This window comes from Fringilla coelebs (genome assembly GCF_963513975.1).
Source record: "Fringilla coelebs genome assembly, chromosome: 3".
Classification (NCBI taxonomy): domain Eukaryota; kingdom Metazoa; phylum Chordata; class Aves; order Passeriformes; family Fringillidae; genus Fringilla; species Fringilla coelebs.
In genome coordinates this window covers 46,293,265-46,307,890 of record NC_140030.1, presented here as the reverse complement: position 1 = coordinate 46,307,890, position 14,626 = coordinate 46,293,265, and the positions used below count along the sequence as shown (strand labels likewise).

The window sequence follows — 14,626 nt, the reverse complement described above, 5'->3', positions numbered from 1 at the left end:
CCCTTTTTTTTTTTGTTGCTGTATTGGCCTTTCCCAGCCTCGAGCTTTCCAAAGCAGGAGCTGTTTTTCAGTACTTTAGATATTGTGCCCTTTGTGCAAGAAAGGCTGCATAAACAAACAATAAAATACTTGAATTGGGTTCTTGTGTAGGCAGTGTTCACTCATGTTTGGAATAGCAGTATTCCAGATCTCTGCCTTTCAGTTGTTTATGGTAATTTTGGGAAGTACATTCTGTATTGAAAGGGTTCGTGCTTGTTCCTGCCTGGCTTGTTAGAAAATTATTTTAATCGGTGGAAAACCTTCTTAAACACAGATGACCTTTAATTTATGTAAATAATTGTTGTGATGAGATGCTTTTAAATTGTTTTGAGATGCTGATAGTTCTGAATTAGTGCTGATTTAAGGGTTAGGTCTTCAGTTCTTCACATCTAGACCATCTAGACCTTTATTGTTACACTGAATTTATAATGACTGAAGCTTATGCTACAAAAGGAACACCGTAAAAATTTGAATCCCAGCTGAACATTAAGGCCCTTTCCCTAGCATTTCCTGATAAAATTAAAAAAAAAGGGAATGCAGTATTATTCTAAATTTTAGAGTGCATTTGTATTGAGAAAATTACCAAGACCTCATGAACGTAAACGCATGCAGATGTGCTACTTAGTATCTCTTAATCTCGTCTCTGTGTGGGAGTAATGGCAGGTAATGAATACGTCTCAGACTTCAGAAAACAAGTAAAAATACTATAACTTATGAATCTACCTGCATACATAGCCTTTGTTACCTCTTTCTGACTTTTTCTTCTACAAGAAAAGAGCCTAAAAAGATTTCAGAGAATATCCTGTCTTGTTGGTTCTTTACTAACTTTATAATATTGAAGTCTAATACTGAATACTGCTCTAGCAGTGTATCCAGAGATGTTTTTCTGTGTCTCCTGAGGTTCACTGCCGCATAAAATCTCATCAGTGCCATTTCATCCAAGGGCATTGTTGCAGCCCCATCCATGACAGAGCACCTTGAGCACACGAGCAGGTAGTTGGCTCAGGGCTGAGTGCTGCAGCTACCCAGAGACCCTGCTTTAAGCAGTACAGAAATGGAGATGTGGGCTGCAGAGGCATGACAACTCTTGAGATGGAGTGGGGATTCTGCTCTCCTGTAATCTGGTTAATGTTGTGAAACAAGTGCTCTTCTGAAGAACAGTGGAAATGAGTATCTGTGACCTTGTTTTAGCACGCCGTCGGCTGGCTGCATTTACTAGTTACTTAAAAGACTTCATAGCTGCTTGTTCATGTGGACACACTTTTGGAAAACCTCCAAGAGAAAACTAGGAGCGCAAGGCTTCTCTAACTTTTTGTTAGAAGACTGCGCCTGAAGTAACTTTTGCTGAAAAAGCTGAACATTGATGCTTGTCTTCTTAAAAATCAGAGTCTTCATGAGCCTGAAGATCTCCCAGAAGTCAGGAAGCTGAGAACTGACTGAAAGATAGAGGGACATTTAATCTGAGTCCTGAAGTGAACAGGCTGATGGTGATAAACTAGCAAAAGTTTCTATTAGGATGGATTTCAAAGGTTGTGTTTTATTTAGCTTTGTTTGTAATGCATGTGTCAGCTGAACAGTGGTACTATCTGCTTGCTTTGGGGTCTGCATTTGCTTTTATTCCACTGCAAGACCCCTGGGACTGTGCTACAGGAGTTAATTGCCTAAACATGGTAACTGGATGGTGAGTTTGAGACCTTAAGGTCCAGAGGACTGTTAAATCCCAGTCAGTATTGCTGTGGGCACAAGGCTTGTATTAGGGTGATAAAATTCCTTCTTGAAACCTGAAAACTGATCTACTGGCCGAATCATGAGGAAAAAGGGACACATAACCTAGCCCTGCAAATAGTAGAATGCAGGAACTTGCTTAAAGAAGGTGCTCCAAGAAAGACTATGTATAAGGATTTGGCTTACATAATAAGTCACTGATCTAGATTGTGTAAAACAGGCATTTGAATTGCTAATGTAGGTAAGGGTTAGTTTTAGTCTTTAGACTCAACATCAAGGAAGGAGGGGAGAAGAGATGGGATTTCACTTTTTTATTCTTGAGATAATGAGCATAGAAAAACAGCACATGTGAAAATGGATTAAAAAAAGTAGCTCGATGCTACAAAATTTCACATGTTATAAACTGACAAGAGCTATTAAAATATATTAAATATTATTAGACATAAACCTTTGATTGTTAAAGTCCTATAAAATGTTTTTATTGCTTTTCTAAATATCGCCAAGTTTATACTCTGATAACAAAAAATGTATTTCATAGTTCTGAGTCCCTTCAGCTATATTCCCATGTCCATATGCAGACAAAATGCGACTTGTTAAGACCCACTCAGCATGGAAGTAACCACTTCAGGTAATCATGCTACCCTATTCTTTTCCTCCTTTGAAATTTCCATTAAAGGGCTTTTAATATTTCAACCTAATTCAGTCAATCTAAGCTATCCAAGCAGAAGCTTGTTTGTAATGAAAATGGGTTACATTTGTATCTGTTCATTTGGTACTATATTATTTATTGCAGTCAGAAAGGCTTTGTTAATTATTTGACTCTACCAGACTCTTGGGGGAATGGAGGTATTGGAGTTTTACTGCCAAAAATACTTTGTGAAAGGCAATTGAGAAAATGTTTTATGATGGTGTCACTAGTCTCACTTTCAGTCATTTATTGTTTGATTGGGCTTCATGCTCCTGTCTTAATAACCCTACTAAATTAAGAGGAGTTGTCAGGATATAAAACAAATACCAGATTTTGGCCGTGGTGAATTTAGCGCTGCAACTCAAAGAATTAGCAGTTATGGTAGCTAATTTTGATGCTGCTGTAACAGAAACAAAGTAATGCAAGGAACAGGTGAGAATTGCTTCATGTCATTTCTCGCTTCTCTTAAATTCTAGTTCTAAGTTTAGTACAGGCATAGGCTTTCTTATGTTTGTGTTCTGTCAGACCTACTGTCTCCTGGCTTTTTTGCCTTTAAAAAGGTGAAGAAAATAGTAGTGTTGGTAATGTTTCACATGTGCACATATCCTCTCAGTTTATTTGCCTTTGGGTGAGGAATGTGTAATGAGAACTTGAGAGCAAAGATGCAAAGACTTGGCTTGACCACAGTGTCTTGGGGCATTTAGGATGTATTTTAAAGGCCCAGCAGAGGAAGAGTTTGTCTGTGCTTTTATAGAACAAAATTCATCCGCTCGGTTTTTTGGGGTTTTTTGGGGTTTTTTTTTTGGTTTGTTTTTTTTTTTTTTGTAATACATTAAAAGCAGAACATTCTTCCGAAGTATTCCTGAGGTGAGTCTTTCTTCTGTTCTCAGGCATGGTGGGCCTGCACCTCTCACTGTTCAGAAATGGGGAGCAGAGGTTGGACAATCTCTCTTGTCCTGTGCCATGCTTGGTGCTCCCAAAGAGCCCTGGCAAGGTCTAAAAACAAGGCCCTAGATGGTTGCTGGGTATCTTCATGGGAATTTTGCTGGAGTGTGTACTGCAATGTGTTGAAAATCCCAGGGACAATGTGAATTCAGCATATTATTTGAACATTTGCTTTATGACCTTTTATTTTTCATTGAAAATTTATGATCATATTTGTCTCTTTGTTTCTGACTTCCCCCTTCTTTGTCCTTCTCAAGGTTGCATGTAACATTTTAAGTTCAAGTATGCTATTGCAGCACAAGTAACAGCAGAATGCTTTGGATAATGTTGCATAGCAACATAAAATTTAATTTGTGTCAAATGTTTTGGCATTATCCTAATGTGACTTTTTTCATCCTTTTCTTTTTCACTTAAATTGCATTGCCGTTGACTGGGGTGAAACTTGGTATACTGGTACATTGTGAAGATTGTTTTAATCAAAGCAGTGCCCAGCTTCCAAAACTGTCAGGAGTTTTCTTTTTTGTCTTGCATTAGTTTAATGCCCTGTCAGCCATAGGAAACCTGAAATGGTGTGTGAAAGGAAGACTGTTTCATTTCTGAACTTTTATGCAGCCCAAAATGATATTCTCTTCTTGTGATTACTCTTATTTCATGTTCCCCTTGTGTGTAGAGTCAATTTTCCAATGACATAAGTGCAACTACATTATCCATTGGTTAACCAGGGAATAGAGTTGGTGAATAGTCCTTTCCTGTTTCAACAATGATCAAAGCACGTTGAGTTTATAAATCAAATTTTTTTTCTAGAAATTGCCTAAGAAACCATTGTTTCAGATGGATTTTGAACCAGAGTATTCTTATAAGGATCATGGATGCTTTGGCCATTTCTGCGGAAGGCCTAGATAGAAGTGAGGGGAATGAATTTAAAGAATTAATGTCACTTGAGGTATATGCTTCATTACATCTCAAGAGAACATCTGACCTATGAAAAATCAAGTCAAACAGAGACAGGAATATTCTACCTGACCACTGATTTAATTGTGTGGTTATATATGAGAGTAAGTAAGAAGTAGCAGCTTAATTAGAATGTACATCTGTGTGTGATCTGTGTGATTTGGTTAAAATGAAGGTGGGAATGGAAAAGTCTGTCTTTCCCTTTGGTGAAATCCTTTAGGAGTGAGTCTGTTCCTGAGACTGGACTTCCAGGTGTCTCACATCTGTTTTTCTGCTGCTAAACGTGTGGCTCTGGAGCTGTTCAGCCAAAGGTGCAATAGGGTTGGTTACAGCAGGGTGACAGAGATGGCTCTTGAGCCTCAGCTGTCCTACCACACAGCTCAGCAGCATGAGTGGTTTGAGGAGACTTGAGCTGCAAGGGCTGTAGAAATGGTGACGCCTTCGTAAGGGGAATGCAGAGGGAGGAGGGGGAACAGATCCATGTTTTGACAAGAGACGTTTTGATTAGGTGATGGGAAACAATTTTTTTGTGAGACAGTGCCAGGGTTGCCCACCAGAAGGGTTTGATAACCTCCAGTGTTGGAGACTTGCAGCTCCCTTGGTCATGATACTGAGCAATCTGATGCAGCTTCAAATTTGGATTTGTTTTGAGCTGCAAAATGTCCAGGTGACCTCTAGAGGTCCTATCCAGCTCAAAGCATTCTATGATTTTGGCTGATCCTCCAGATGAGTATCCAGATTCTTGGGCTGTTGAAATCAGTCTGTAATGAAGCCTGTGTAGTGACATCTTTGCTTTTGTTGAAGGATAGATAATCTTAAGCTTAATTCATGGATTTAAAAAAAAATATATGCAGATGTATGGTTGCATTGTGGCCAAAGTTTGTTTTTTTCTACTTTCCTTTACCTTTGCTTTTTGTGCCAAGTTATATAAGAGTATATAAACATGAAAAGATTTCTTTGCTAACTAGCTTTCATATGAAAACAGAGCATTTCCCCTTTCAACACATAATGAGTACAAGCAAGGAATGTGTTTAACCAGAATCTTTACCTAAGGCATTCCAAAGAAATATTTCAAGTCTCTTCTATACATTTTGTTCCTACTCCTAGTTAGTTATGTGTTTTGCCATCAGTCTCAGGTAAATTCTTCAAATGTAGTTGCTATAGAATTCATGGTAGCTGGAGTTAAATGACTATTTTGACTATTTTGCTATGAAAAACATAAGTCACTGCCATAATCTGACAGCATGGTTTGTGTCTGAATATGCAGTTTCATATCTCAGAATCCCACAAAATCATTTTTTCCTTATCAGTTCTGAATACATTTCATTTAAAAATTATTTTAGAAGGACCAAGAGTGGAGATAAAAAGTTACTGTGCATTTTTAAATGTTTCTGTTGTCACTAATACTCCTCTAAAGGCAACAAAATGAATTTTGGGAACTTTTTAAAGATACGGTCTGGTGACACAGCTGTAAAATTTTGTGTACCATTTTATGGTGGTTGGGCCCGGTGCCCACCAAATCCCCCTCAACTAGACAGGGGAGAGAAAATAGAAAAAAAAGGCTGATGGGGTGAGAGAAGGACAGGGAGAGATCACTCACCAGTTACCATCACAGGCAAGCCAGACTTAGGGAAATTAGTTGAATTCATTCCCAATTGAAATCAGAGCTGGATAATGAGAAGTAAAACAAATCCTAAAACCACATCCCCCGCTCTCCTGCTTGGGATTAACTTTGTTCCCAGTCCTCTACCTCCTCCCCACACTCAGTGGCACAGGGAGATAGGGAATGGGGTTAGCAGCGAGCCAATCCCATGTTGGTTCTGCCACTGCTTCCTCCTCAGGGAGGGAGTCCTTCCCCCCGCTCCCCCGCCGTGTCCCTCCCACGGGAGACACTCTTCCATGAACTTCTCAGAGGAGTCTTTCCCACCCATTCCAGTTCTTCACAGGCTGCTCCAGCATGGGTCCCCCATGGGATCACAAGTCCTGGGTCACAGTTGTCTTTGGGCATCCACCTGCTCCAGCATGGGCTTCTCCACAAGCTGCTGATGGATCTCTGTTCCCCTGTGGTTCACCATGGGCCTCGGGAGCATCCTGCCTCACCATGGTCTGCACCACAGGCTGTAGGATAATTTTGGCTCCAGAGACTGGATCACCTCCTGCTCCTCCTTCTTCACTGATCTTGCTGTCTGCAGAGTTTCTCTTATATATTCCCACTCTTCTCTAGTCTGACCTCAATTAATTCTGTGCAATAACATTTTTTTTCCTTTTAAAATCTGTTTTCCCAGAGGCACAAGCACTCTGCTTGGTGGGATAAAAGCATTCTGTGGTACTCTTTGTTTCCTGTGTTCTTTTTATTTACTTCATGTGTTTACCTCTTATTTTTTTTTCCTTCTTTTCAGATTTAAGTAAGTTTTGAGTTCAGTTGAATATCTACCATTTCAAAGCATCTTGTATGCCTTGAGATTTTGCTAACTCTTTAGATCATGTGCTGTTGTAATCAGCTGTATGTTTGGCCTTTTGATAATTTGATAGTATCTGTATTATTACATTATTGAATCAAATGAAATTATGTTTATCTCTCTGTTAAAGATATTATTTTGTTAAAGTAATTTGTTAAAGATATTACTTTGCAAGGTCAATAATTTCAACAGAATAGATAAATATTGGAAGAAAATTGTACAGATTACAAATCTAGGCCAAAAATGTAATGAAATATGGTTGGGTTTTTGTAACATTAAGGATAACAACTGATAAAAACCAAGCTGAAAGCGATGTTATGTAATCAGAGTAGTGACTCTCATATGAGTTTGCAGTGTGTAAGGCTAAAGAGAACCAGATGTGAAGATGCTTTACTCTGTGTGGTATACTTCTCTCTAGTGCTTCAGTATCAGAAAAATGCTGACCAAAAAGTTTTCTAAAAAAAAGAGAAGTGGGGTTAACAATTTTCCTACATGCATTTCAATATATGGAAATATTTTAAATGGAAGTGGTAATGATTTGGGGGTTTGCAGTGCATAATAAAATATTTTAAGAACCTTTAATTTTTAAAATTAAATTTAATTAGCTCAATTGTTAGCAGCAGTGTTAGTACCTGTGAGCCAGTTTATTGATCTGAGCACAAAGTCTGGGTTTGAACAGTGTTGGTTTAAGGCAGGGAAGTGCCTACATTTCCTTACAAATGAGAAGAACAAAAGCTTTGTTTGCAAAATTCAATGAACAATCAGCATCTCACTCTTACTCTTGAACAGAGAGACTCAGTGGTCTTTGGAATAGTGCCTGCAGCGTGGAACACTGCCATCTCACTCAGGACCTTTGTCATTTGGGGAGCAGCATGCTGAAAGCTGAGACAAAAATGCTATTGCTCCCCTCTTGCATGTGAAATGAAAGTGTCTCTATGTATTAACACTGGGCTGTTTACAATTGTTTTTTTAAATAATGGAGACTTGAAAAGACCTCATCACAAGGCAGTGTCAGTAACTGTGGGGAGAGCCTTTATCTGTAAAGCTTGCAATCTCTTACAACAGAAGCCTCCTAATTTGAGATTGCTCTTTTTCCAGTGGCACATTCCAAAAGGGAAACACGTTTGTTTGGATATAAACAATAAAGAATTGTGTATGGAAAGTGGTTTATCCCTATGGACATTTTCTCATAGGACTGTAATTCTGCACCAAATCTCTTATGAATTGTATCACTGCTGTACTTAAGGAGATCACAACAACCATTAAAACTGAAGTATTGCCATCTATTGTTAGGTTGTTGTTCCTGTTTTTGACTGTTATACTCTTTTAATACCATAGATGGTTTTTTTTTCTTTCAACCTTTCTTTTGTTTTACTGTCTAAAATAATTAAAATTAGAAGTGTATCTTCACATGAATGTCTGTATGAGTCCCAGTTGCGACACTTCTAGTATTTGTGAAAACACACTTGTTAATCCAACACTTTAATTTCTCTCCCATCAAGATTTTTAAAATTTTATTCCCTCTCCCCCACCAATGTAGAAAAGTAAATGTTATTATCGATGCTTATTGAACCTATTGTAAAGACTCGTAAAGAATCATTGTAATTTTCATCCCTTTTTGCAAATATTTCAGATTTTTGCTTCAGTTGTTTGTTGCTGTTAACCTTGCTCTTTTTGCAGATGTTTTTTAAGACAGTGAAACCTCAACCGAATTTCTCAGCAGGGATTTGCCTGTTCATTTTTATAGCTTATATTAAATGTGAGACTCCTAATTCTTACTGTTTCTGTTGTTCCTATAGCAACTAGATAGGGGGAGATGCAGCAGCATCACTTCGCTTCCCAGCTGGTGTTTGTGTTCTCAGCAAGGGGGGAGAGTAAGAGGAAAACAGAGGATTTAATTAGGATGTAACTGGTTGAAAGTATACTCCTTGTTGGGTTGTCTCACCCCACTACTACTCTAGAGGAATTAGTTAATTAAGCAGGGCTTCTCAAACTTTCTTTAATAAAATTTTGTCCTCTTGTATAGAGACACAATTTACTCTAAGTATGTGCCAGCTTTTGGTCTTTTAGCTGCTGCTTGGTTCTTGATGGTTCCTTCCAGCTAGAATGCTGTTTTCTTCATCAAATGGCTGACAGTAGGATTTGTGTCAGGAACTAGAGTGGTGCTTATCACTTATATATAGCCTGAACATAAATGAAGTGGGGGGGCTTTTTCATTCCTGCTTTTTAATCGGATTTTTGCAGCTGTCCACTAACTATAGTATACTAGGCTGTAGTTTTATTGTCAACTAAGTGATGATCTTGGAGTAAAATGTTTTGATATTTAAATGCTACATTTTCAGAGATTACTAAGAACTAAGGTAGAGCTAACACATTCCACCTTCTTCAAGAAGCAGAGGTTGTTTGAATTCTCCTTCAGTAGTCCTTTCTCTTACCTCATGATGGAAACCTTCCTAACATAGTTTCCTGAGGATCTCTGATGCCAAATTACTCCCTCTGAAGTAAACCAAAATCTTTCCTCTATACCTGAGTACCTGAAATTCTGCTGCTCTGCCTTGGTGGCTCTTTTTTAGCCAAGCACTACTGCTCTATGAGGGTTGCATTTCTCTCACCATGGTATGTGCAATGTGAAGACTCTTGGAAGAGTTCTACAGTATTCAAGCTATTATTATATAAAACAAGCACAAAATATTTGACCTATATTTTAAGCTCCTCTGAAGCTGTTTATTTTTATTAAATAAAAATTCATGGGCACTGAATTGGAGCACAGGAACTGGATATTATACATTGTATCTCAAGAAGATGGGTCCCATCTGGTTTAGCATATGTACATTGAAAAGCCTTTCCTAGCCAGAACAGCTCTGATTAGCAAGAGGAACTTAGAAAGTGCTGATTAGTAGATAATCAAGCACTTAATTTGCTCATGTGGGAAATAAGAGGTTGAGATGTAGGCTTCTTGTTACTTAAGAAACAGGTTGGAACCAAGACTTCTCACCTCTCAGGAAGGTGCCACCATGCAAGGTGTTACTGACACAGTGGGGACCCTGCAGGCATCAGGTTACCATCCATGAAATCCCTGCTGTCTTCATGTTGTTTGGTGGTGCCTCAGGAGAAGTGCTTGCTCTTTTGCTCAATTCAAGTTTTTAATTTCCCATTTTCTTCCTTCCCTGTTTCCCCTGCCCCTGACTCTCTCAGAGGGATTCACGAGGGCTAATGAATGTGATATCTGCTAAGTTCATAAATCAGTTTGTTTCTCTGCTGGCTGCCTAAGCAGGGTTCCGATCCTCAGTGGATTACATATTAGATTTAAATTTCAATCAGAACAACATCTCTTCTAAACATTCTGGCTTTAAAAATATATAAATGGACAAGTCTCTTGCTTCCATAGACTCTGAGCCAGCATATCTCCTGTATTCATGGGACCGCTAAGACTCCTAGAGCTTTGGGGAATCTTTCTGGGGCTATTCAATCTCTAGAAAAGAAGGCTCACGTGGAATCTTATCAATGTGCATATGTGCCTGATAAGTGTGAATAAAGAAAACTGAAGCAGACTCCTTGCAGTGCTCTCCAGTGGCAGAACAGGAGGCAGTAGATGTAAATATACTATATTGAGAAACGTTCTTTACTGTGAGAGTGGTCAAACACTGGAAGTTTCAGAGAGAGGCCGTGAAGTCTCCATCTGTGGAGAAATTAAAAACCCAATGTGGCTCAGGCCTGAGCCATCTGCTGTAATTTGTAACCCTGCTTTGAGGGTTGGTTATCTCCTTTCCAACCTGAAATATTCTGTGAATATTGTGGATTATGTCAGCAGATAAAAGAGTTGGGAGCTTTTTTTCTGTGAATAAATTGCTGCTTGGAGAATATTATATTCTCCAGAGATAAAATATGGCTTTTGTGCGTTGTTCTGAAAGTCCTTTCTGCTTAGATTTTAATTTTTATCTTATGAAATCTTCTGAAGTTAGAATGTTTATTTCTTACAACATAATTCTTTTATTAGAAACAACCTCACCTATAAATCAGTGCAGTAACAGCATTTTTACCAACTTGCTTCACTTGACAAGTAAATGGATTTTTGTAGTGCTTAAAATCCAATCCTGAATGTAAAGGTCTGTTGCAGTATTTTTGATTCATAGAATCATTAAGATTGGAAAATCCCTCTAGATTGGAAAATCCCTCTAAGATCGAGTCCAACATTAACCTCACACCACCATGTGTAGACTAAACCATGCCCGCAAGTGCAAATCCTTTTGCACTTTTTGAACACTTCCAGGGACGGTGATCGTACCAGTTTCTTGGGCAGCCTGTTCCCATGCCTGCAGCTGCAGCTTCCCAGGCACTTTTCCCAGCCTGCAGCACTGCATGGGATTGTTGTGACCCAAAGGCAGGACTCAGCACTTTGCCTTGCTGAACCTCAAACATTTGGCTTTAGCATATGAATCCAGCAAACTCATCATACTCAACTCTAAATCCAAGTTGCTAGGCAAAAGTTTAGGAAGAAGTTCATCAAGAAAACTGGAGTTTTGCTCCCTTGGTTAGGACAATTGAATCCATATGATTTCTAACAGAGGTAAAATGTGGTGTGAACTTGCATGCATCCCTTGCTGCCTGGTTACTGAATATGCAGAAAGTGATTATTCTCTTCTCTGGAATATTCATTTCAGGGTAATACATAAATGTACAACCAGAGTTCAACAATTGCCTTGAGGTGTTGATTTTATTGTCATTAAATATTAGCAAAGAGCAAGCATCATCTTTCTCTTTCCTAGATTTTCTGGTGAGTGTTTGCTCTAGGTCAATTGAAATCACTTGTGTTTTCCAAGAGAGGATTGCATATTGCCTCTTAATGCTTCCAGTATATGTTGGGGAATTAAAAGTCAGTGATAGTGTTGAGAATTACAGATTAAAAAAGGAAGAATAAAAGAGGCATCTGGAAAGAGAGGCAGTGGTTGGAGCCAGAGGAGAAACAAAGTTAGCACTGGGTATGGGATGGGAAGAACAGCTTCCTGGGGGAAGGAGAAAGAATAGGTGAAGTAGAGTGCTTTTTTTGTTTGTTTGTTCCCTTTTTCAAAAAAAGCTAAAGGTCTGTAATTTTGAGTGAAATTAGTAACCATAGTTTGAGTGTCTCATTTCAGGTAAAGAGCAAGGAACTGAGAATTTAAGTGAGATTCTGACATTGGTTTTCTGGACATCTTTTTCAGACTCTTGAACAAATCCTGCTTGAGCAGACCCCTCTGCAGGCATTAAGGATTTAAATGTAATTATTGTTTGGATGAACATTCAAAAAATTCTGCTTTGAAGCTTTGTTATGCATCTCTTCATTCAAATCACTTAATGTTTTCAATCTTGTTTACTTTTTACAGCTGTTAACACAATAGGACGAAAGCTTCCAAGGAATGACTATTGATGTTTGAGGGAACCTAGACCCTTATTGCAGAACAATTGCTGTGATGTCATGTGCAGATTTTATGTGGTGTTCCCAAACAGCTGGTTGCAAACAAATAGATTGCAAAAAAATGCCTATAAAGGTTTTGTTCTACTTGTAAAGCTGCTGTCTGCACTGTCAAAAGCTTTTGGGATGTAGCTGTGTGTGAATACTCCTGTTTCAAGAGAATTCTCATAGCATGAAATCAACTTTGTGGGGAAAAAAAGTGCTTGTGCCCATGTGAGTTTTATCATTCATACACTAAAAACAAGCACAGCTCTGAAAATGTAGTTATGTAGGATGAAAACAAAAGTGGCTCTCATCTATGCATTTGTATACTAAGGTTTGGCATCACTTTAAATAAGTTATACCAGCAAAAGTGGCTCTTGCCAGATTATTGATGTATAGCATAAAAGTTAAGCTAATATAAAACTTTCCTCTAGAAGAAAATCTCTCCAGTGAATAGAATTATTCTTGTAACAATAGAAATGCACATTTACTTAAAGATGGCATTTCTTACTGTGAAAGTCAAAGTGTGTTTCTGTTTTCTAATTATGAAATTGATAACTAGAGATAAAAACTAAATGTCAGAAAAGATAAAGGTATGGTAATTGTAGACTTCTATGGGTGTTTCTAGAGATGTTTTCATTATAAAGTAAATGTATGAAAGTATGTTATTCTCAAAAGTAATCATTAAAGGCTGATCAGCTAAAAATTCTGCTTTTGTTTTCCAGAAACCAGCAAACATTCTGGTAATGGGTGAAGGTCCTGAAAGAGGAAGAGTCAAAATAGGTAAACTTTTTGAGAAAATTTGATTGTGCAGCTAAGAGATTACTATAATAAAAAAATGCATCTTCTGTGTGAGATAGAAACAGATCTTCAGTATTCTTTGAGTGTATGTATCCACAACCTCTAGTTCCATTTTAAATCTCATTCACTGACTTTACAGATTTGAGAAATTCCAAATATATTATTAGGCTTTTCTAAACTTGCCAAGGTTATTAGATGAGACATAAAAGCACCTGTATGAAACAAAAAAGTAATAAGCACAGAGAACAGTGGTGATGACCAGGGTTCTTTTGACTTCTACTATGATTAGTTAGCATATGTTAGCATTGTTACTTATAAAATGTTTGGTTTCTTATTTTTATTTTTATATAAACAACATTACTGCATATGTTTGTAGAGACCCAAAGGTTTTCTATGCAAAAGTTATTTGGTGAGTAACATATGTAGCTGTGATGGTCTTTATCCAAAATCTAATTCCCTTCTCAGTTTTAGTGATGTGGATATTACATGTGGCAATATTGAGGTTTGTGTGAAAGAAAAGTTTCAGATTTGAGTTGTGTTTAAAATGTGTGGGTTTGACAATACACCAAATTTTGTGCTTTCCCATCCAGTACTTCTTACTGTTGCTTACCAGGCTCATTGTAAGAATTTTTGAGTTCTATAGAATGAATGCTTAGTTTTAAAATACACCTCTGTAACAGTGTGTGCTGACTGACTCTGGAGCTCATTCCTCCAAATCATGTAAGAGGCATGCCTTGAAAAATAGTGCAAAAACAATCTATACTGCAGTCATTTTAATTTTGCACTTTGGGTAAATATATAGGAGTCACAAGCACTCACAGTTTTGTAAGCATGTATAAAAATAAAGGAGAAAAGGTACATTAGAGACCTACTACTGTTGACTTTAGTTAAGCAAGTTTCTGTTGCAGTTTTAAAATATGAACAGACATCTGTGTTATTTAAAGTTTTACAATACCATGATCAAAACACATCAGATGTTATCCTTTGTAGTTTTAGGAATGAACTAAATGGAATTTAGCCTTAGAAAAATTTGGTCCAGTATTGTTGTAAGTAGTTTTTGTTTTGTTAGAAACTTTGATTTGTAATTTTTAATATTTTTGAGCTTTTGTTGTAATTGTTTTTGACAATACTATTGAATTTTGGTTTATTTGTATTAGAATTTAAATAATCTCATTTTTTCTCTCCATTCCCCAGCTGATATGGGTTTTGCAAGATTGTTTAACTCACCTTTGAAGCCATTGGCAGACTTGGATCCGGTTGTGGTGACATTCTGGTACAGAGCTCCAGAGCTGTTACTTGGGGCCAGACATTACACAAAGGCCATTGGTGAGTTGTCCTGTGAGAAAGATGTTTGCCTGCAAGATCTGTAAGGACAGTAGCTTTATAATACATAGGATGGTCAGCTGACCTGCTAGTCTTGGGGTTTTGGCACTGAAGTATTTGCAGATGATCTCATCCATAAAGGATTAATCAAGATTAAAACGTTTTGAGGACTGTGCTTTTATATTTCAATATAACTTAGACATTTTAAATATCTAGTTTGTTTTGGTTTTAAAACAAAAATATCCTTTGAATTGGTTTGTATGT

At 37.7% G+C, this 14,626-nt stretch overlaps 1 protein-coding gene across 1 annotated transcript in view; it reads left to right on the top strand.

The window, feature by feature from the left end:
- The window catches only part of CDK19 (cyclin dependent kinase 19), a 123,135-nt gene that overhangs the window by 71,901 nt on the left and 36,608 nt on the right, over positions 1-14,626 (top strand). The window contains exons 5-6 of the mRNA XM_084203096.1: positions 12,964-13,021; positions 14,234-14,365. Of these exons, the coding sequence (XP_084059222.1) occupies positions 12,964-13,021; positions 14,234-14,365 (190 nt within the window). The remainder of the gene's footprint in view (positions 1-12,963; positions 13,022-14,233; positions 14,366-14,626) is intronic.